At 40.0% G+C, this 20,680-nt stretch overlaps 1 protein-coding gene across 7 annotated transcripts in view; it reads left to right on the plus strand.

The window, feature by feature from the left end:
• Positions 1-12,119, plus strand: part of LOC122659776 (chromatin structure-remodeling complex protein SYD-like) — an 85,759-nt gene extending 73,640 nt beyond the window's left edge. For 4 of the 7 annotated variants that reach the window (XM_043854911.1, XM_043854909.1, XM_043854910.1 and 1 more), the window contains 8 exons: positions 4,902-4,999; positions 5,109-5,216; positions 7,139-7,196; positions 7,281-7,493; positions 7,583-10,630; positions 10,737-10,994; positions 11,116-11,364; positions 11,481-12,119. In XM_043854911.1, coding sequence (XP_043710846.1) covers positions 4,902-4,999; positions 5,109-5,216; positions 7,139-7,196; positions 7,281-7,493; positions 7,583-10,630; positions 10,737-10,994; positions 11,116-11,364; positions 11,481-11,972 — 4,524 coding nt within the window. In that variant the 3' untranslated portion in view covers positions 11,973-12,119. The remainder of the gene's footprint in view (positions 1-4,901; positions 5,000-5,108; positions 5,217-7,138; positions 7,197-7,280; positions 7,494-7,582; positions 10,631-10,736; positions 10,995-11,115; positions 11,365-11,480) is intronic. The other 3 variants (XM_043854912.1, XM_043854913.1, XM_043854914.1) reach the window with 3 other exon arrangements.
• Positions 12,120-20,680: the final 8,561 nt, after the last annotated feature.

Consider the following 20,680-nt stretch of genomic DNA (forward strand, 5'->3'; position numbering starts at 1 on the left):
CACAGACATCTCTTTCTGACTGGTGTTATGAATTTTCTTTCTAATTTCATGCACCTGAGCATCATTTCCTACCTGTTCATAGGTTTGTTTGGCAGCAGACCATATTTGGGCAGCAGTTTCAAGTAATAAATAACCATCCCCTAGATTTTGTTGCATGGAACTGATAAGATAGGACATTACCACAGCATTATTGGTGATCCATCGATCTTGAGAAGGTCCTTCTGTAGAAGGTTTTGTACTGGTACTCAGGAGATGATTGGTAAGTCCTCGACCAGCAATAGCAAGATAACATGAACATGACCATCTCAAATAATTGGATCCATCCAATTTAATAGGGTTGGCAATAATAGTGTGGTACTCCTGCTTTCCTTGCCCATCTTCATTGGGAGTTGCAGTAGAATCCTCGGTTCCTGACATGATGGAAGAATAGCAGATCTGTATCTTCACTTAGTTGCAGAAATCGAAGAAGGAAACCAGATCTGTATAGTGGAAGAAGACAGATCTGTATCTTCAATTAGTAGCAAAAATCGAAGAAGGTTTCAGCCTGAAATCAAACCAGTGATCGAGTGACCCTTGCTGGTTGCTTGATCAATCCTCCAAAGTGCCGGCAGAATTGAAAAAAAATAAAATAAAATCCTGGAATCGATATGGAAAAAAAATCCAAAGAGATCGATTCAAATAGAGCAGAAATCGATGAAGATCTGATGAAGGAGACTCCCTGCTGTTCTTGAGCTTGAAAGGTAGAGTTGTAACTTCAGAGGCAGAAATCAAAATACAACTCCAGGTGAAGCTTCAAATATCGCAGAAGAGAGGGATCAGATTCCCATCGAGTATTTAGGTTACCAATTGATGAGCTAACATGGGGCAGCAACTAGATCCAAAGGGATCACCTCATTAGTGCTGCCCTAGCCCCAAAAAAAAAGCAAAAAAAAAGGTAGAAGGTGGATCGAAGGAAGAGAGAGAGAAGAAGAAGAAGTTGGATCGTAGGGGTGGTGTTGCTGTTAAACTATGCTCTTGAAGATAGCTCTGATACCATGTTCGAATATCAGATTGAGAACATAATGCTTGGATGAGCATAGTCTCACCTCAAGCCTCTATTTATTGCTGGAAAAAGAGAACAATCAAAAGAGGAATCGAACAAGGGAATCCTACTCTAAGTAGGAATCCTACTAACCTATACCTGTACTCCAAATTAGAGTACAGTTACAGAAGTCTACCCATTCCAGAATTCCCCACGAATTCAGGATTACAAAAGGAAAAACATAAATTAAGTAAATAAAAGAAAAAGACCAGAATACCGTGGGGGTATTCTGGAATTACACAAGAGAACAAAATAAACCCTATTTCAACATCATGCTAGCATACTTCAGAATTTCTCTTTGGCTTTATTACAGGGACTTTGGCCTGGAGTAAGGTATGGGTGAAGCAAGGCTGTGTTCATTTGTCATGAAAATAGAAGAAAAAAGAGATGAAAAAACTCTTTTGATCTGCTTGGTTGTATAGCGATCCAGAGGAAATTATCTGGAAATTATGTTTGGTTGGAATCACTTGAAATCAATGGAAAAATATCAGTATAGAGAAAATTTCAACTTTCTTCCATTTTCTCAGGAAACGGGCACCAATAATTTTCCTTTTGAAGTGGGTTCCATTAAATAAAAACTCAAATTCCTTGCTTTCATTCTCTTGGCAAATGGGCATTCTTTAATGTAAAAATGAAAAAGGCCTTGAAAATCGGATTTGCCTTAAAGCTGGATATAAATGTGTTTGCATCGAATATAGATAGGTTGATGCAGGACAAACCTGGTTCGATCCGTTGATCCACGGGTTGGGACCCGAACCAGACCCGGACCCATTTTAATTTAGGCAATTACTTAACTGGGCCAATTTCTGTTGCACTTTTGTTCAGTTTTTGGTTCAGTTTTCATGAGTCTTATGTAATTAAAGTCCAAGCCCAGGCCCAGGCCCACTTGGGGTCATTCTTTAAGTTGTTTAAGTCATAACCCAGGCCCAGGCCCACTTGGGACTAGTCTTTAAGTTGTTTCAGCCATAGTCCAGGCCCCGGCCCACTTGGAACAGATTGTACTTTTTGCTTTTTGGCACTTTCCCCTAGGTTATTGGACTGTGTGCCCAGTCAAAAACCTAGTTAGGCCTTTTCTTCTATTGTTTTGTTTCTATTTAAAGGTGTAATAGGCCATTCGGCCAGGCATGTTGAAATGAGAATTAAAAAAACAAAACAGAAGCTTGGCTGCTCCCTCTCTTCCCTATCGTGGACTGCTTCCCCCCCCCCCCCCTCTCTCCTTCTTTTCTTCTTCTTTCTTCCCTATGGTTTCTTTCTTCTTTCCCCCCTGCTATTCTGAAATTCTGATTTCTTTCTAATCCCCCCTTCTTCTATTTCTTTTCAAGGTTTATTTTCTGCATCCCCTGCAACACTGATTTCTTTCTATCATCTCCTCTCTCCTGATTCTGTCCTCCATTATCTGGTATCAGAGCCGAAGCCTGGCCGAAGGATCCCATCTTCCTTCCCTTGTGATCTCTCTTCCTCACTCTGTTTATCTCCCTATCTTTTTCATCTCCCTCCACTTGATTGCTGCTGCTGTTGCTGCTACTGTGAGACTGTAACAATCCTTGCAATAGTACTTTTTGAAGACCTGATTCAGCTCCTAATCCTCACATAGGCCTGCTGCTGTTCACACCACCAATTGGAGAGCTGCTACACACCTGCGGCTCAGTTTCTCTGCCCAGATTCTGCTGCAACTTCAAGGCTCCAAAACTCATCAACCACTGAGCCTATTGAGGCTAGATTTGAAGCATTTTTGGAGTACATCCAGTCCTTCAATCGACCCTGCTTGGCTTCCCCAGCTGCTGGCCAGATTGAGTTCCTCACTGACCTTCTATTTTGAAGACTATTTTCTATTTTTCAAGCCCTCTTCAGAACTCAGCCTCATCTAAAGAAGGCTTATCAGTTTCCAAGAGCAGTGTTTTCACTTTCTGTTTGTCATCTGTAGTAAGGTATTCCAGTGGCTGTATCTTTGTCTAAAACCTGAGGTTACATCAGTCCTAATAGCAGTAGTCCAGTAACTTAATATTGGGACTGTTACCTGTTTTCTGTTGCTGGAACATAGTGTTATAGCCTACTGTTTTCACTTGTTTTGACAGTACCTTTCCTAGTTTGCCCTTCACCTTATACGTGAGATTGCTCAATGGAAACCCATATTTTCCGAACTCGATTGGGATTGCCCAATGGAAAAGGTGTCATATTCCTTGTTGATAATGAGCAAAGTAACAATTTCGTCTCGGAACCCGTAGTAGAGATGTTGTCGAAGACCGGCGAGATATGTTATGACGAGCTTGTTGATCAATACTTCGTCGAATTTGCTCATACCACATACTTTCATGGGGCTTGGTGTCAGATATTTCCATCTTCAAGGCGCATCATCAAAGTGGGCCGTCATTGGGTGAATGAGCGTTGTGGCAACGTTAACCTTCTCAACAACGCTTGTATTCTAAGGCCATTACATTTGACCAAGGGTCATATTTTGAGAGGATTAAAGCCAAAGGTAACCACACCGCAGTCGCATGAAAAACCAATTCCCCCACAGGTTGTCGAAGAGCCCGAGGATGACACCGTGATCAAGAATAAACTCAACGGTCAGAACGAGGTCGAACCCGAAGAACAGATCGATGGTCCGAATGACAGTTTGAACCCCCATGACGAGATTCCAATCGACAAAATATCGTTGATGGATGATCTTTAGCAGATCGTAGTGGCCGATCCTTTTCTCCCTATAGTGATTGTTGATGTTCGTGACATGCCCTGGATCATTGCTCCATCAAAGCCGTTGTTCGTGAACGCTGACCAAATGGTGCTGATCCTTTCCTTCTTTAAAACTCGTGGTCGAGTTTTTCTTAACCATGGGAGAGTTGATGCAGGACAAACCTGGTTCGATCCGTTGATCCACGGGTTGGGACCCGGACCCATTTTAATTTAGGCAATTACTTAACTGGGCCAATTTCTGTTGCACGTTTGTTCAGTTTTTGGTTCAGTTTTCATGAGTCTTATGTAATTAAAGTCCAAGCCCCGGCCCAGGCCCACTTGGGGTCAGTCTTTAAGTTGTTTAAGTCATAACCCAGGCCCAGGCCCACTTGGGACTAGTCTTTAAGTTGTTTCAGCCATAGTCCAGGCCCAGGCCCACTTGGAACAGGTTGTACTTTTTGCTTTTTGGCACTTTCCCCTAGGTTATTGGACGGTGTGCCCAGTCAAAAGTCTAGTTAGGCCTTTTCTTCTATTGTTTTGTTTCTATCTAAAGGTGTAATAGGCCATTCGGCCAGGGATGTTGAAATGAGAATTAAAAAAACAAAACAGAAGTTTGGCTGCTCCCTCTCTTCCCTATCGTGGACTGCTTTCCTCCCCCCCCCCCCCCCTCTCCTTCTTTTCTTCCCCATGGTTTCTTTCTTCTTCTCCCCCCCTGCTATTATGAAATTCTGATTTCTTTCTAATCCCCCCCTTCTTCTATTTTCTTCTCAAGGTTTATTCTCTGCACCCCCTGCAATACTGATTTCTTTCTATCATCTCCTCTCTCCTGATTCTGTCCTCCATTATAGGTACAAGGAATTTTCCTCTAACTCAACTCAAATAAATTATGCATTATCCCTACTAGGGCTGCATAAATACTCTTCCTCATGCTACTAAGCCTGCCATTTAGAACTAATCTCTAAAGACCTTAATCCAAGCTAACACCTTAAAATTGAACCATATTAATCCTTGCTAGTACACCTTTGTTGATTGCACATGGCCAAAATCATTGTTAAACAGCGTATACTATGGGTAGTGGGTGCAGCATCTTGTGACTCTAGTTGTTCTGTTCCATTTATGCTTAAGTTATTTTTAAATGCTGTAATAGGTTCAAACTGTGGAGGAACAAGTCAGAGCTTCAGCAGAGCATAAACTGGGTGTTGCTAATCAGAGCATTACTGCTGGGTTTTTTGATAACAATACAAGGTAAGTTAGAATTCTTGTTCAAATAAGTTCCATACCTCAGATATTTCAGAGAACTGCCAGAATATCTATTTGATTTTGGCTGAAGTCTTCTCCTGTAATTCTACTACAGTGCCGAAGATCGAAGAGAATACCTGGAGTCCCTCCTAAGGGAGTGTAAAAAGGAAGAAGTTGCTGCAGTTTTGGATGATGATGCTCTTAATGATATCTTGGCCCGCAGGTAAATCTGATAAACAATTTGAAGCTATTATCTGGCTGTGATCTCGCTTTTGTATCAGTGTTCCTCTCAAGCTAGGACAGGCTATGTCATCTTTTTTTTTTGGTGACACATCATGGGCTGTTGGGACGGATTGTTTTTTGGGTCCTGGATAGATCTTCTTTGTCAAATCCTGTTTGGATGAATATAGTATAGTGTTAGTAGTCAGTCCTTGCTTACGAGAATCAACTGATTCCCTTGGAACCTAAGGGCCTCTTTGGTATCACTTGCATTTTCATTTTCTGATACAAACGTTTTAACAAGTGTTTGGCACAATTTATGGACCCTATTTCTATTTACAAAATATCAAAATAATTGAAAACACCCCCAAAATGATAATGGACTCGAGTCCATTATGGATTATGGCCAAAATCTGTTTTTGCTTCATTTTTTCGCTCTATAATGAGCATGTGCTCATATGACCCAAATATGAGGGGTAAAATAGATATTTGATCATTAAAATAGAAAGATAAGTCCATTCTTCTTCTTCTTCTTCTTCCTGCAACGAGAACTCTGAGAAAGGCCATCAACCAACCAGATTCCATCTCTAGCTTCGATACCCAAGACGCAATCGCCATGGACGTGATCTTCCTCGCTAAATCTAGCTGGTCGTATGGATGTATTGGAATCCCAGATAAGATCTCGCCAGGTACCCTCTCTCTCTCGGTTCATCTCCTTCCCTCCTTCCCACCATTGGAGAGTTTCAAGGTCTGAAACCAAAACCCAATACCACGATTCTTCTTTAACACCCAAATCTCTGACCTGCTACTGGATTTCCTGCGTCCTTTTATCGGAGCAGGAGAAGCTTTAGAGATGGAGTAGTTGCCATGGCTGCCCCTGGCTCTGTTCAGAAATCGGAGGAAGAATGGCAGGCTATTCTTTTCCCGGAGCAATTCCGTATTCTGCGCCAGAAGGGAACCGAGTAAGAGACTCGAAATTTGAGCTTTGATTTTTTCAATTTGATCTTCCTGTGTTCATGGGTTACTTTCGCGGTTCATGTTGGGTACCCATTTGCTAAATACTGCATTTCGGACCTTGTTAAATAGCCGATTGCAGAAATGTATTTGAATTTGAGTTGATCTCTCATTCCCTGGTGATTTGTCTCTGTGGGTCCTTAATGTTTGAATTCTTTATTGACTGGTTTGTTAGAAAGCATCGAATACATTATGTGATTTTGCTTTGTTCGAGGCAATCATCATCCTATTATTTTTTAAGGTCGACTTCTTGTTCGATAATGAAGTTTTAGAACTTTCATATATTGAAACAGTAGTTTTTCTTTTCTTTCTTTGCTTTACTGATTCACAGCTGGCCTATCCATTTTGTGTAATCTTTGTAAGTTGGTACCTTTAGGTTGTTTTCTTTGTCGATTAAGAACTACACAGTGTGTGATGTTGATTTGGGAACTCTGGTTCTCTTCATTTTTACTGTTTAGAGTTGATTTGGGAAAGAAGATGGGTGATGAGAGAATTTCTTCACCCATTTGTTAAAAAATGTAATAAAAATTATTTACACATACGTAGTTACCAAACTTATTTTTTATTCTACAATCTATTATGTTTAGTAGTTACCAAACAGTTTTTCATTTTTGATCAAAATGGATTTTAGTGATGATTTTTTTTTTTAAATAGGCCATAATGAAAATGAAAAGTGATACCATAGAGGCCCTAAGACCTAGCATCAGGTTCTACTAATTTGAATATTTCTCCTGCAGTGGTTGATCTGGCTTTTTGGTGAATTTTTTTGGTAGGACCCACTGACTGGATTGTCTCACATGACTCAGTTATTCTATCTGGGATTTTTGTTTTGCAACATTAGTTTTCTTATGAAGGAATCTTGTTTTTGATGTCTTCCAACTTGCTCTTGAATACCCTTTTCTGAATTGGCAGTGAGTCGGAACTTGATGTTTTTGAGTCAGTTGACCGACAAAGGCGAGAAGAAGAGATGGTAGGTGCACTTGTGACAACAAATCATGGATTGAAGGTTGTATATATTCTGAGTGAATAACTCCTTCTGTCCTACATTCTGTAGGCAGCATGGCAGAAACTGGTACTGGGACAGGACAATGACAGTTCGGAGCCTTTACCACCCATGCCTCCTCGTCTTGTGACCGATGAAGACTTAAAGGCATTTTATCAGGCCATGCAGATATATGAAGTATCTAATGTTGGGGTAAAGCGAAAGAGTGAGTATCTCGGAGGGCTTGATACCCAACAGTATGGGAGGGGTAAACGAGCTAGAGAGGTTGGTGGATTATGTCTGATTTTTAGAGTAACTTTGGCTTATGTGGATGCTGTTGTCGTTATTGTATTGTCTGCCTTTGAATTCCTCAGGTACGTTCCTATGAAGATAAGTGGACAGAAGAGGAATTTGAGAAGATGTGTGAGGTTGATTCCCCAGAGTCTCCCATACACAAGGAAGAAACAATCCCCAAGAATATGGCAATGGATGCCAGTGCCTCAAGAGTTGGTAACACAGATCCTCCATCTTTTGCACCACTGCTGTCCACAGAACCATCACAGCTTCCTGGCAAAGAGTTGCCACCAACATCCAGACGAGGGCGTGGTAGGCCAAAAAGGCCAGCAGCAACAGAAGCAGCTACCTCCCGATCTGCAGGGGTTTTTCCTGCACCTTCTGAAACTGTCGACAAACTGGACAGGGGATCTCAAGGAGGAATCAGTCCAGCTCTTACTCCCACTCCTTCAAATGGTATTTTTCCTGGTTCTGTTACTACCAAAGATCTTGGTGGAACTACACAACATGAGATCAGCAGTGGAGCTGCCACTGGTTCATTCGTCACTACTCCTGTACCTTCTGTCCCCATGCAAGCTAAGGGACAAAGCAGGAAGGCCCAAAGTAGCTCAGAAGCACCTAGGTGCAGGGGGAAGAAACAATGTTCAGGATCACCAGCTGATCAGAAAATGCCAACAGAAAGAGGCATTGTATCTGATAGCTCTCTAGCTGCTTTAGCTCATGACAATCAAAAGGTTGTAAGACCATCTGGCACTTCAAATGCTCCTATTGGCATCAGCCCTGACTTCAACTCCATTTCCAGAATTCCAAAGGAGATGGGCATTATGTCAGACAGCTCTCAAAAATCTGCTTCTGCGACACAGAAGTTAGTGAATAGACCACATAATACTTCAAATGGCCCGACTATTGTTAGTTTTGAGGTAAATCCATTCACTGGGCTACCAAAAGTGGTTGAATTAGTTCCAGTTCGAACTACATTGCCTTCCTTATCTCAGGAGAAATACATGAGAGTGGGACCTAGCTTGGACAAAAAGAAAACAGAGATAGTTCCCATTTCTGGGACAAAATCAGCTCCTAGTGAGACCTCATCAACAGCAAAAACAAGTTCAGTGGAATCAAGCAAGAATGAAGGTGTGAAGGTCAGTGTGCTGCCTGCTGGGCAAGATCCTACGGTTTCCCATTCATCTACACCTGTGATGTCTGCATTGGCACAAGATTTGATTGAGAGGAGATCCCATCGTATGGGGATCCTGGATAAGCAAAAAGCATCTGAAAAAGCAGAACCTCTTTCTGTTCAAACCCCTCAAAAAGCTGGATGTAGTTTTGATGCCTCAAGAACAGTGCCTACCAGTGGCTCCATTCCTGAAAGGTCTGTGTATTTGGACCTTCCTACGGTCAAACCTGTTGAATTTGTTGCGGGCCAAGATAATGTGCACTTGGGCAATGCATCTGGTATTTGCCTTCAGAGTATGAAGAATGAGAAACATTCAGTCCCTGCTCGCCTGCATCACATGAAATCTGTTGCTGATAAAGATAAGCCCAAGTTACCTGTCCTAGTCAAGCGAGGCACTAAAAGAAAAGATTTAGGAGTTTCCAATGCGAAACAAGCTGCTATTGCAATTAAGAGCTCAAACGTTGTAGTACCTTCAGTCCATGCTCCCATTGTGGGATCACAGGTGGCAGAAGGGAATAGGAGCAGTGTGAAAGCCATCACCATGAAAGATAAACCAGATAATGATTCTAAGAAAGTGGGAAATGTTATTGATGACAAAGGTGAAAGACTGTTACCTGTTATAATATCTAACCAGAGGTCAAACTCAACCGAGAAATCAGATATTTCTACCCAGAGCAAGCCACCACCCGATACATCAACATTGCAGGAGAACTGTGCCATTTCCATGGATGAGAACTCTGTATGTGCAGAATCCAATACAGAGGGGAATTTGACCTCTCAGCAATTCTGTGAGGTCCCTCCTCTCAAGGTGGTATCTACCCAGGAGGCAAATTCTAATCGGATATCTTCTCAAGAGAAGCAGCATTTAACTTTTTCTCCAATAGCTGAAAATACCACCAGTTCTGTGGACAATACGACTGCATGTGCGAAGCCAACAGAAGTCGAAATAAAAAATGATGGTCACAGCCATGTGTCCAATTTAATTTCGAGCAAGAAGCCAAAGCTGACAGAGAAATCAAATCTTCCTGCTGAAAGTGTGCGACAGCCAGGTACATCAACCTTGCAGGAGAATGCTATCATTTCTATGGAGAATATCTCAGATTGTATGTGTGCTAATGCAAGGAGAAATTGCTCAACTGAGAAACTTTGTAAGATCGCTCCTCCTGACATGGACGACAAGCTACCGACATTGCCATCACTTTATGAGAGTGCTGCTAGTTCTTTGGAAAAGAGCTCTACAAAGTCAATGAAAGCCAAATCATCACCAAATGATGGAATCTCTCTATCTGAAATGCCAGACTTACTTTCTAAAAACCTGCCTGTATCTCCATCTGGTCAGCTTTGTCAATCTGTCCAGCAGATCACTGAATTTTCTGGTACTCATGGTGTAGATGGTCGTTCTGTGGGTTCTATTAATCTAGAAAATACTGATGATGCTAAGCAGCTGGAAGGAACTATTGTATGTCAAGGTGAAGCACAAAGACATGATATTGTCCAATCTGTACTATCTGGGAGTGGCCAAGCTTCTCAAACCAATAAGCAGGTCTCTGTTCCTCCTAAAAAAGATGACAGTTCTTTACTCGATGATAATGAAGTACCCAATCTAGCTGACACCACTCCAACTGAATTTGCTTCTAGCCAGCTCTCTCAAACAGATGACAAGATCCCCAATACTGCTAGTAATGGTACATCTGATACAGATCATGTTATTCCAGGGCATGCTGATGATGCAAATAGACCTGAAGGAGCTACTGTACTTCGTCCAGGTGAAGCAAAACATGATACTGATCCATCTATGCCTAGGAGTGGTCAGGTTCCTCTATTGGATGAGCAGCTCTCTGATCCTCCTGGTACTCAGGATGCATATGGTGATCCTGATGGTTGTACCAACTCAGAGCATCTTGGGGATGAAAATTGTTCTAATAAGTCTAATACAACACATGGCCAAATTGAGGTATTTGATCTACCGAATACCATACCCTTTGAAATCACATCTGAGAGATGAACAGATCCTCAGTTTGTCTGATGTTCGTGTTACTGCTGATAATTCTGTCTATCAGGTTAAGCCAGAGCATGCTGATGATGTGGAGAAACCTGAAGGAACTACTGTACTTTGTCAGAGTGAAACAAAACATGATACTGTTCTTCCTATATATGGTAGTGGCGAGGTTCTTCTCCTGGATGAGCAGGTTTCTGATCCTCCTATTACTCACGATGCACTTGCTGATCCTGATGGTTCTGGGACTTCTGCCAATTCAGAAGATCCTGGGGCAGAAAATTATTCTGAGGTATATGGTATGACAGATGGTAAAATTGAGGTAATTGATCTACGTAATACTGCACCAATTGTAATTGTATCTAATGAGCTTTCTCAGACAGATGAACAGATTCCCTAGTTATCTAATGTTCATGGTGCTGCTGATGATTCTTGTCCATCAGGTTAAGCCAGAGCATGTTCATGATTCGAAGAAACCTGAAGGAACTACTGTACTTTGTGAGGATGAAAGAAAACATGATACTGCCCCATCTATGTCTGGGAGTGGTGAGGTTCCTCTAGTGAATGATCAGGTCTCTGATCCTCCTACTGCTCATGAAGCACATGCTGATCCTGATGGTCCCGTCAATTCAGAGCATCCTGGAGCAGAAAATTGTTCTAAGAAATCTGATATGGCACATGGCCAAAGTGAGGTGATCTACCTGATACTGCACCAATTAAAGTTCCATCTAATGAGCTTTCTCAGACAGATGAGCAGATCCTCAATTTATCTGATGTTCATATTAATTCTGTTGGTTCTGTTTATCAGGTTAAGTCGGAGCGTGCTGATGATGTGAAGAAACTTGAAGGAACTACTGTACATTGTCTGGGTGAAGTACAAGACAAGGATGATGCTACCCCATCAGTATCTTCAAGTGGCCATGCTCTGCAACTAGATGAGCGAGGGATTGATCCTTCTACCCCTCATCATACAGATACTAATAATTTTGACAGTGCAGGTTATTCAAAACACTTGAATTCTACTGTACATGGTCAGAGCGAAGCACCTAAGCTACCTAATACCACCCCACCTGAACATACATCTAACCAGATCCATCAAACCGATCTGCAGATCTCCCGTCCCTCAGGGATCCATGTTGTAGATTCTGATCATGCAGTTTCTGCAAATTCAGAAGCTCCAGGGAGGGATGAGGCCGAGGGACATGATAGCACTGCCCTGCCTTCTCAGAGTGAAGAACCAGAAATACCTGATACTGGAAAATTTGTATTCCACTCAGATTTCTCATTCAGATCAGGATAACCCTAGTTCTAATATCAGCATTACAGGGGAAGATCAAGGTTCTATGACTGGTGAGAAAGCTGAGTCTTCTGGACTAGATGATTCTATGGGTATGAGTAAGATCTTTGTTATGGATCAGACAGGTATTGTTGCTTCAGGTCAGGATTCATCTGACGATAAGTTGGACAGACCTAGTCAAAATGTTGGTGAAATCAATGGTATTATTCAAGGTCCCGGGGATCTTAAGAAAGTTGACAATGATGGAGATATTCCTATTGAGGCACTCCCTGAACCTAGTCACACTCCAATTGCTTTGCATGGGGTTCCTTCTGTTGAGGAAAAAATGGTCATAAGCACTTCTGAAGCTGTCAATACAATTAATGGAGCTGTTATTCTAGGTCCTGTATCTTCTGAGAATGCTGGTGGACATGAAGAACATCCTGGTACTGTGTCAACTGAGCTCACATCTGTTGTGGATTTCCATGGTGATGAATGGGATCTGAAAGCACCTTCCGTTGGGAGTGGAAACATAGGGTTTCCTTTTGATGAGGATGAATCAGTCAGAGACACTTCAGAAGCTAATGATAAAACTAATGAAGTTGTTTGTCAAGGTCCTTTATATTCTGAGAAACCTGCTGGAGGTGGAGATCCTCTTATTGTGCCAATTGAACTTGTATCTGTGCAGGATTCCTTTGGTGGTGATAGAAGGGATCTGGAAGTCTCCTCTGCTGAGGGTGAGAATAAAAGGGTTCCTTCTGATGAAAAAAATTTGGCCACAGACACTTCAGAAGGTAATGGTAACAAAATTAACGAAGCTGTTAATCAAGGTTCTGTATATTCTGAAAAAGCTGATGAAGGTGGAAATCATCCTGATACTGTGCCATTGCCAATTGAACTCATATCTGGCCAGGAATGTCATGGTGATAAAACTGATCCAGAATTGTGTTCTGTCGATGGTGAAAATAAAAGTGTTCCTTTTGATGATGTGGACAGATTTGTCAGAGACGTTTCAGATGCTAATGATAAGATTAATGAATCTGTTAGTCAAGATCCTGTATATTTTGAGAAAGCTGATGAAAGTGGAGGTGATCCTAGAATTCTGCCAACAGAACTCAAATCTGTCCTGGATACCCATGGTGAAAAATTGGATCTGGAAGTCTCATCTGTTGAAAGTGAAAATGAAAGAGTTCTTTTTGATGAAGAGGAAAAATTGGTCAGAGATGCTTCAGTAGCTAATTATAATAGTAATGAAGCTGTTAGTCATGATCCTGTATATTTTGAGAAAGCTGATGAAGTTGGAGATCATCCTGGTACTGTGCGAACTGATCTCACATCTGGCCAGGGTATGCATGGTAATAAATTGGTTCTTGAAGCTTATTCTGTTGAGAGTGAAAATACTAGTGTTCCAATTGATGACAAGGACAAATTAATTGGTGATGCTTCAGAAGCTAATGCTAAAACTGGTGATGCTTGTAGCCAAGATTCTGTATATTCTGAGAATGCTGATAAAGGTAGAGATCATACTGGTATTGTGCCAACTCAACCCACATCTGGCCAGGATTCTCATGGTGATAAATTGGATCTGGGTCATGAAGGCTCTTCTGTTGAGGGAGAAAATGAAGGGCGTCTTCTTGATGAAAAAAATATGGTCAGAGATTCTTCAGAAGACAATGATATAATGGATGAGGCTTTTAGTCAAGGTCCTGTGTGTTCTGAGAAAATTGATGAAAGTGGAATCATTCCAACTCAACTCACATCTTACCAGGATTTCCATGGTGTTAAATTGGATCAGGAAACCTCTTCTGCTAAGATTGACAATAAAGAGGTTCCTTCTGATGGACAAAAATTGGTCAGTGACACTTCAGTGTATAATGATATAATTGATGCGGCTGTTAGTCAAGGTCCTGGGTACTCTGATAAAGCTGCCGAAGTTGGGGATCATCCTTCTATTGTACCAACTCAACTCACATTTGGACAAGGTTCTCATGATGATAAACGGGATTTGGAGGTCTCCTGTGTTCAGGTTGAAAATATAAGGGTTCCTTCTGATGAAAAAGGATTGATCAGTGATGCTTCAGAAGCTAATGATACAGTGAATGAAGTTGTTAATCATGGTCCTGTGTCTTCTGAGAAAGTTGAAGGTGATCATACAGGTATTGTGCCAACTAGACTTGCATCTGGCCAGAATATGCATCATGATGAACTAAATCCGGGAACCCCTTCTGTTGAGGATGAAAATAAAGGTTGTCTTGTTTCAGAATCTGTTCTGCCAGTTTCTGCTACATCTTGCAGTTTGGATACCCTTCCAGAAGAATAGTGTGAGATTCAAACTCCTGCATCTGATCAAATCAGTGCAGATAGGTGTGACAGAAATTTTGACAAAGTACACATATCAGAATCAGATAATTCTCAGCTAGTTTCTCCTGATGCAAGTGAGGATCATGAGGGTGATGCTCTCATTGTTTCACTGGGTAGTAGGGTTAAAGAAAATGACAAGGATTAATCATCAGAGTGGGTGGATATATCCTCATCTCCTTTGCCAAGAAGGGGCCGATAGAAAGAAAGACGGCATGCCTGAGAATATTTCAGTTGGGAGCTCAATAGTGCCAGCTGGACCAGATGATGAAGCAGAGTAAGGGGCAACCGAAACATTTGTTGTATAATACACTACTATATTTTGGTCTAATGTTATTGCCCATTTTTTATTTTTTTTTGCTGTAAATGTTATAGTTCACTGTACAAGTCAAAATGGAGGCATGACTTAGTCATCTGTATTCCTGTTCAGTTTGATCATAAGGAAATGCCCCAGCTTCTGTTAAATGTAAATGACCATGTATATAATCTTTCAGTTCTCTCTGAATTTTTGGTTACTGTCCTTGGTCTTTCCTTAAGTGGTCCAGAGTGCGGTATAACTTAATCGTGCTCAATCCTTATCTGAAAATTTGTTTGATCCAGGGAGTGATTAAGGCAGGGTTGGAGCTGAGTGCAAAAACTAAAATCCAATCTAGTTCAGCTTGGGCTCTTAATGCAGATTGAAGGAAGAAGTCTGTACATTCAAGGAGTGTACTGTTCACATGTTACTGTACATGTGAACAGTGTTGTGGGCCCATTTGTTGATTTATTTAGGTAATGTTTATGCTCATATTTGGGCTTCTGTGATGGAGTTATTTAGCTTCATAAGTCCACCCAGATTCTGCCCAAATAACCATCGTACATGGTTAAAGAAGATATTTTATCAGATTTCATGGGGCCCCACTTAGATTATGTATGGAGTTTTTGTTATTTGCAAAGAAGACGATTAATAGAAGATTTTGTGGGACCCAGAGATTGACAGTTAGCATGTGAAGGAGAATAGAAGCTGAGTCATTTTTTTATTTTAGTTACCTTCTATTAAGATATTTTTTATTTCCATGTAATAGATAGTTACAACAACAATCATAACCGTATCCCAACTAAATGGGGTTGGATACATGGATCTAAGAGGGTCATGACAATAAAAGAAAGAAGAGCACTAAAATAAAATAAAAATTGTGAAAGGGGTAAATAAAATAAAATAAAATTATTAAAAGAAAAAGTCTAAGCAGTAATCAAAGCAGCATCCTAGGAACACCTCTTACGAGGGGTCGGCTGCACGGGTCTTTGACCTTCAAATAACTCTATCCATGGTCATACTAGGATCGAGCCCTATCATATGCATATCCTCTTACCACTTCTCCAATAGTCATTTTAGGCTTGTCCCTACCTCTTTTAGCTCCTGCCAATTGAATCTGGTCACTCTTTCTTATTGGTGCATCCATGGGTCTCCTTTGTACATGATCAAACCATCTCAAGCGGCTCTCACGATGCTTGTCCTGGATTGGTGCAACTCCCAATTCGGTTCTAATACAAACATTCCTTACTCTATCTCTTCTAGTCTTGCCGCACATCCTCCTCAACATCCTCATCTCCGCTACACTCACCTTATCTATATTACTCTTCTTAACTGCCCAACATTCCGCTCCATAAATCATTGGTGGTCTTATTACTGTCTTGGAGAATTTCCCCTTAAGCTTAATAGGCATGCGTTTGTCACATAAAACTCCTGATGCTCCTCTCCATTTCAACCATCCTACCTGGGAAACATCATCTTCTATATCACCTTCTTTGTTAAAGGTTGACTTTAGGTATTTAGAGCATTCACTTTGTGGTAGCTCTCGTTCCTCAAATTTCACCACTTCATCATCTCTCCTGGTTTGACTGAAGTTACACATCATATATTTAATCTTTGTTTTGCTTAACTTAAAACCTCTTGATTCCAAGTTTGATATCCATAATTCCAGCTTTGCATTAGTCAAATGTATTTTTAATTTCAGATTTAAAAAGTAGGATTGTCTTTTAGTTTTAGAAGTTTTCAGTTTTTCCATGCAAGGGAGATTTTTTATTGTAGTTGATTTTTATTAGAGCAAGAGTTTACTATGGAGGAGCGAGGCCCTTGTGCGTGAGGGAGGCAATGAGGGAGCACACGGAAGCATCATGGGGGTGGGATTTTCGCGTTTCATTAGGGGTCGGGTGGTCATTTCTTCTCCCACTATGTTTGAGCGTGGGCAATACACTCTCCCACATGAAATTTTTCTCGTTTTTAATATTTTAAATAAAGAACGACTGTCAAACTTTTATTGAGGTCCCCATCAGTTTCACAAAGGAGTCAGTTGATGTGTGAGGCAGTTACGATGAGAGACTATGGGTGAGAATCGTGAGATGCCTTAATATGAGAAAGACTACCTATATTCTTCTGCCCCTTCTTCTCCTTCTAATATATCCCCTTTTGTTTTTATTTTAATACCTTGTTATCCAATCCTTGTCTGAGTGATTCAAAGCTATTAAGCTATTGCTCAGATCCCCCCATTGGACCCACAGAGGAGTGCATATTTGCTGCTGATATAGTGGTTGACTGAAGGTCGATCAGTTTCTTGCAACACCATCAAATCTGGGTTTCTAGATAATAGGTTTCATGGAGGTTTTCTTATTTCTGATCTAGCCATTAGATTGAGTTCACTTTTGGTTTTGTTCATCCCTTGGCCACAGACTACCTTTGCTTAAAGTTTCTTGATCATCCCATGGTTGGATCTTCCTAAGGTGCTAAGTTACTATTTATGAACCTTACTTGCTATTTTTTAATTCCTATCATAACTCAAGATCCAGTCATGAATAATGGCTGAAATTTTAGAGTAGTGTTCTATCCTAGGACCCCTACCCTCAACTAGAAGTTCATCCCCATCCAAGTGTTGAGTTACTAATTCTGGAACACTTTTTAATTCTGATCTTTCTTTCTTTTTTTTTTTTTGATAGATAGGTCCCGAGGAGATTTGAATTTATGACCTCTTAATTATGAGGTGTTGGTCTTTTAAATTTTGGAAAATTTTAATTCTATTTGTTTTTTTTTTATTTATTTTTTATAGGTCCTACACTATTCTATTCTAAAGGGAAAGAAAGGAGTGAAGCAGGAGGTTTGAACCCAAGACCTCCTAGTAGTAGGCTGGAGTATTCTGATACGAGCTTGAGAGAATTCAACCCTATAAACCGGCTTACAAGGTGAGGGAATCCAAGAACTTATCAACCCACATTAAGTTTCTCATACAACCGATGTGGGATAAATGTGATCGTAACATTCCACCACGCCCCGCAGGTTCGGCGCCCACGTTGATTGGCTTTGTACTAGCTACTAGTCCCGGTCGAACACTACAATACCGACGTCACCACCTGCGCCGCACGATTGCACCTGAAAGATGTGGTGCTAGCTCTAATACCATTGATACGAGCTTGAGAGAACTCAATCCTATAAATCGACTTACAAAGTGAGGGAACCCAAGAAATTATCAACCCACATTAAGTTTCCTATATAACCGATGTGAGATAAATGTGATCATAACATTATTTTTTTTCATTGGAGAAATGTGGCTTGAGTTGGATGAATTGAAAGCCTAGGCAGGGTTGTCTTAGCTTTTCGCCTACCGTAGCTGGATACTTTGGCCTACTTCCTTTTTGGGGAATTTGTTGTTTTATCCTTTTTACCTACAAAAAATGAATTATTTTTTAGGAAAATAAACTTTAAATAAAACTAGAAAGTTCAAATATTGTTAATGTTCTTTACGTTACTATTAGAGAGCTTAAAAGTCCCAGCTGAAGTAGCATATGTATGAGTTAAATTTTTTATATGAGAACTGCTAACTTTCTTAACCATTACAGACTAGAAAGACTTAGAGAGCAACTTAATATCTGAAAGTAAAGTAAAAAAACCCAAGGCCAATCATTGTGCTAATTAGATTATAATCATCACTACAAGAAATGTCATTTTCAGCAACGACATTAAAAAAAAACACCGATAATAAATTACTGTCGCCAAAAATAAGGATGATGGTAAATAAATTCTTCGTTGTTAATTCGATAGCCGAAAATGAAAGACATTATGCCTGTCGAGTTATATATTTTCTGCGATAGTCACTAATTTACCGTCATCTTTTTGAAATTTTCTACGATCTAAACTACTTTTCCGTCACCCTTAAATTTATGATGATGGCAATTATTATCGTCGTTGTTATAGATTTTCGGCAACGAATACTATTTTTCCGTCGCACTTGTATTTTTTGGCGACGATGGGTATTACCTTCGGCTGTTTTCACTTTTGACGATGAATATTATTTTACCATCGCCCTTATGTTTTCTGCGATGGATTTTCTTGCCATTGAAAAAAAGTTTAATGTATGTATTATGTGTTGTGCGACAAGAGTTTACGAAGTAAAAAAATACTTTATAGTAATGGTTACACAACTATCACCACAAAAAATAAATGTACTATTTAAAAAATATTTTTGTTTAAAATACAATTTTATTTTCACCTGTAATTACATTCTACATTTCTTAAACAAAAATATCAACTAAACATCAATGGGACATAAAAATTCATTGCTTTCAATCAATTATAAAAAGTGATATATACAATAATAAAATTCATTACCTTCGTTACACACTTTAAATATTACAAACATGAGATAGAAATAAAAAATCATAATTAAACTCCATCCCAAATGCCTATTGATGCTAACCCAAAGAAATGCCTCTCTTCTGTGCGAATAAGTAATTGCTTGTATTGAACGTTAACGTTGTGCGGTTGAGTGGATTAATAGCTGTCAATATAAATCATAAGAATCAAATTAGGAAAGCACTACTCATTCATCAAGGAAAAATTGGTTTTCTTCATAATTGACTTTGGAGAGTTCTTCAATTACTAATTAAAACACAAACTCTATTTAATATTGCAATTCAATGTCAACAATCACATTACTCTCAATATACGAAGTGTCAATTTGATCAGCTGTCCCTTATCTTATCCATGATGGTTCTACCAATCAAATGATACAATAGAAGAACTATATATATGCATGGATAAGAAAGGTGGCTTGGCACCCATGCCCCAACTTATAAGGCTGAGGCCAGTTTTTTGTGGGACCCACACATGGAGATTTTTAAGTAATTAATAAAAAGTAAAACTAAAATGTATATTAATTCTGGATTTCTCTTGTAATATATAGGATCCTGAATGAAAAAAATAGTTTTCATTGTAGAAAATTCCAAAAGGATTATGGTAATACCTACTATTGTTGAAAATATACCCTAAGGCGACAAAAAATTAGTGACAGTCATAGAAAATACATAACCCAACAAGTATACTTTTATTGTCGCCCATTTTCAGCCATAGAATTGACACAACGAATTTATTTATCATTGTCCTTATTTTTTGCAATGATAACTTATTTTTAGCAAAAAATTATTACCGTCACCAAAAATGACATTTCTTATAGAGGTAGCATTCGGTCACGGGTCAATAAGGCCTCTCATGTGATTATCAATACAGCTTCTTGTTACCAAATAAAAAAACCATTCGGTCACAGGTCATCACCATCTCCAAGTCAAGAGCCTGAACCCCAAAGTTGATTGATCCCCTGAACCATACTGTTAATCGATCCCACGAACCCCAAAGCCGATTGTGTAAGGGTGTGGCCAGCTGGCCTCACTCAGCCATGTATGGCAAGAGAATATTAACCAACATCTAAGGGAGGAGATTTTGGAATCAAACCCAAAATCAAGGATTGGGTGGAGGTAATTGAAGGTTACTTGTGTATCTCTCAGCTAATTTAGTATTCTATGCTCGTACCAAGTATGTCGAAATTGATTTTCATTTTGTATGAGACAAAGTTGCTAAGTGTGAACTCTCAATTTAGTTCATCTCCACGGATGACCAACTAGCGGATATTTTGACAAAAGCTCTGCCCACCAAACATTTATATTAAACAAATTGAATCTCATGTATAGGTATGGTTCAGATTTTATCTAAACGGAGATGGGAACGTAGTGAAAATAGAATACCAAGGTATAATGGTTATGAGCTCCACGATCTTTTTGAACTTTTAGATATCTTGAAAGACTTCTCCCTGGAGAAATCCACACCACAAGACCTTGGGAATTGATGGAATCCCACAGAGAACACACAAATAGCTTGAAAAGCAAGAATAAGAGAGAGATAATTTTGATCTCAAGTTGGGGTTTGGGGGGCTGATGATATGTATATATACAGAGCCCCCCCTCCTCACAGTATCCTGGTAGGAATAGGACACAGGGGGGAAAGGCCACATAAAGTGGTCGACCTCCCCATGTGGTTCGTGCCTTGCACGACTACCCTCCCACAGGTGGGT

Source organism: Telopea speciosissima, chromosome 4, assembly GCF_018873765.1.
Source record: "Telopea speciosissima isolate NSW1024214 ecotype Mountain lineage chromosome 4, Tspe_v1, whole genome shotgun sequence".
In the NCBI taxonomy this organism is placed as follows: domain Eukaryota; kingdom Viridiplantae; phylum Streptophyta; class Magnoliopsida; order Proteales; family Proteaceae; genus Telopea; species Telopea speciosissima.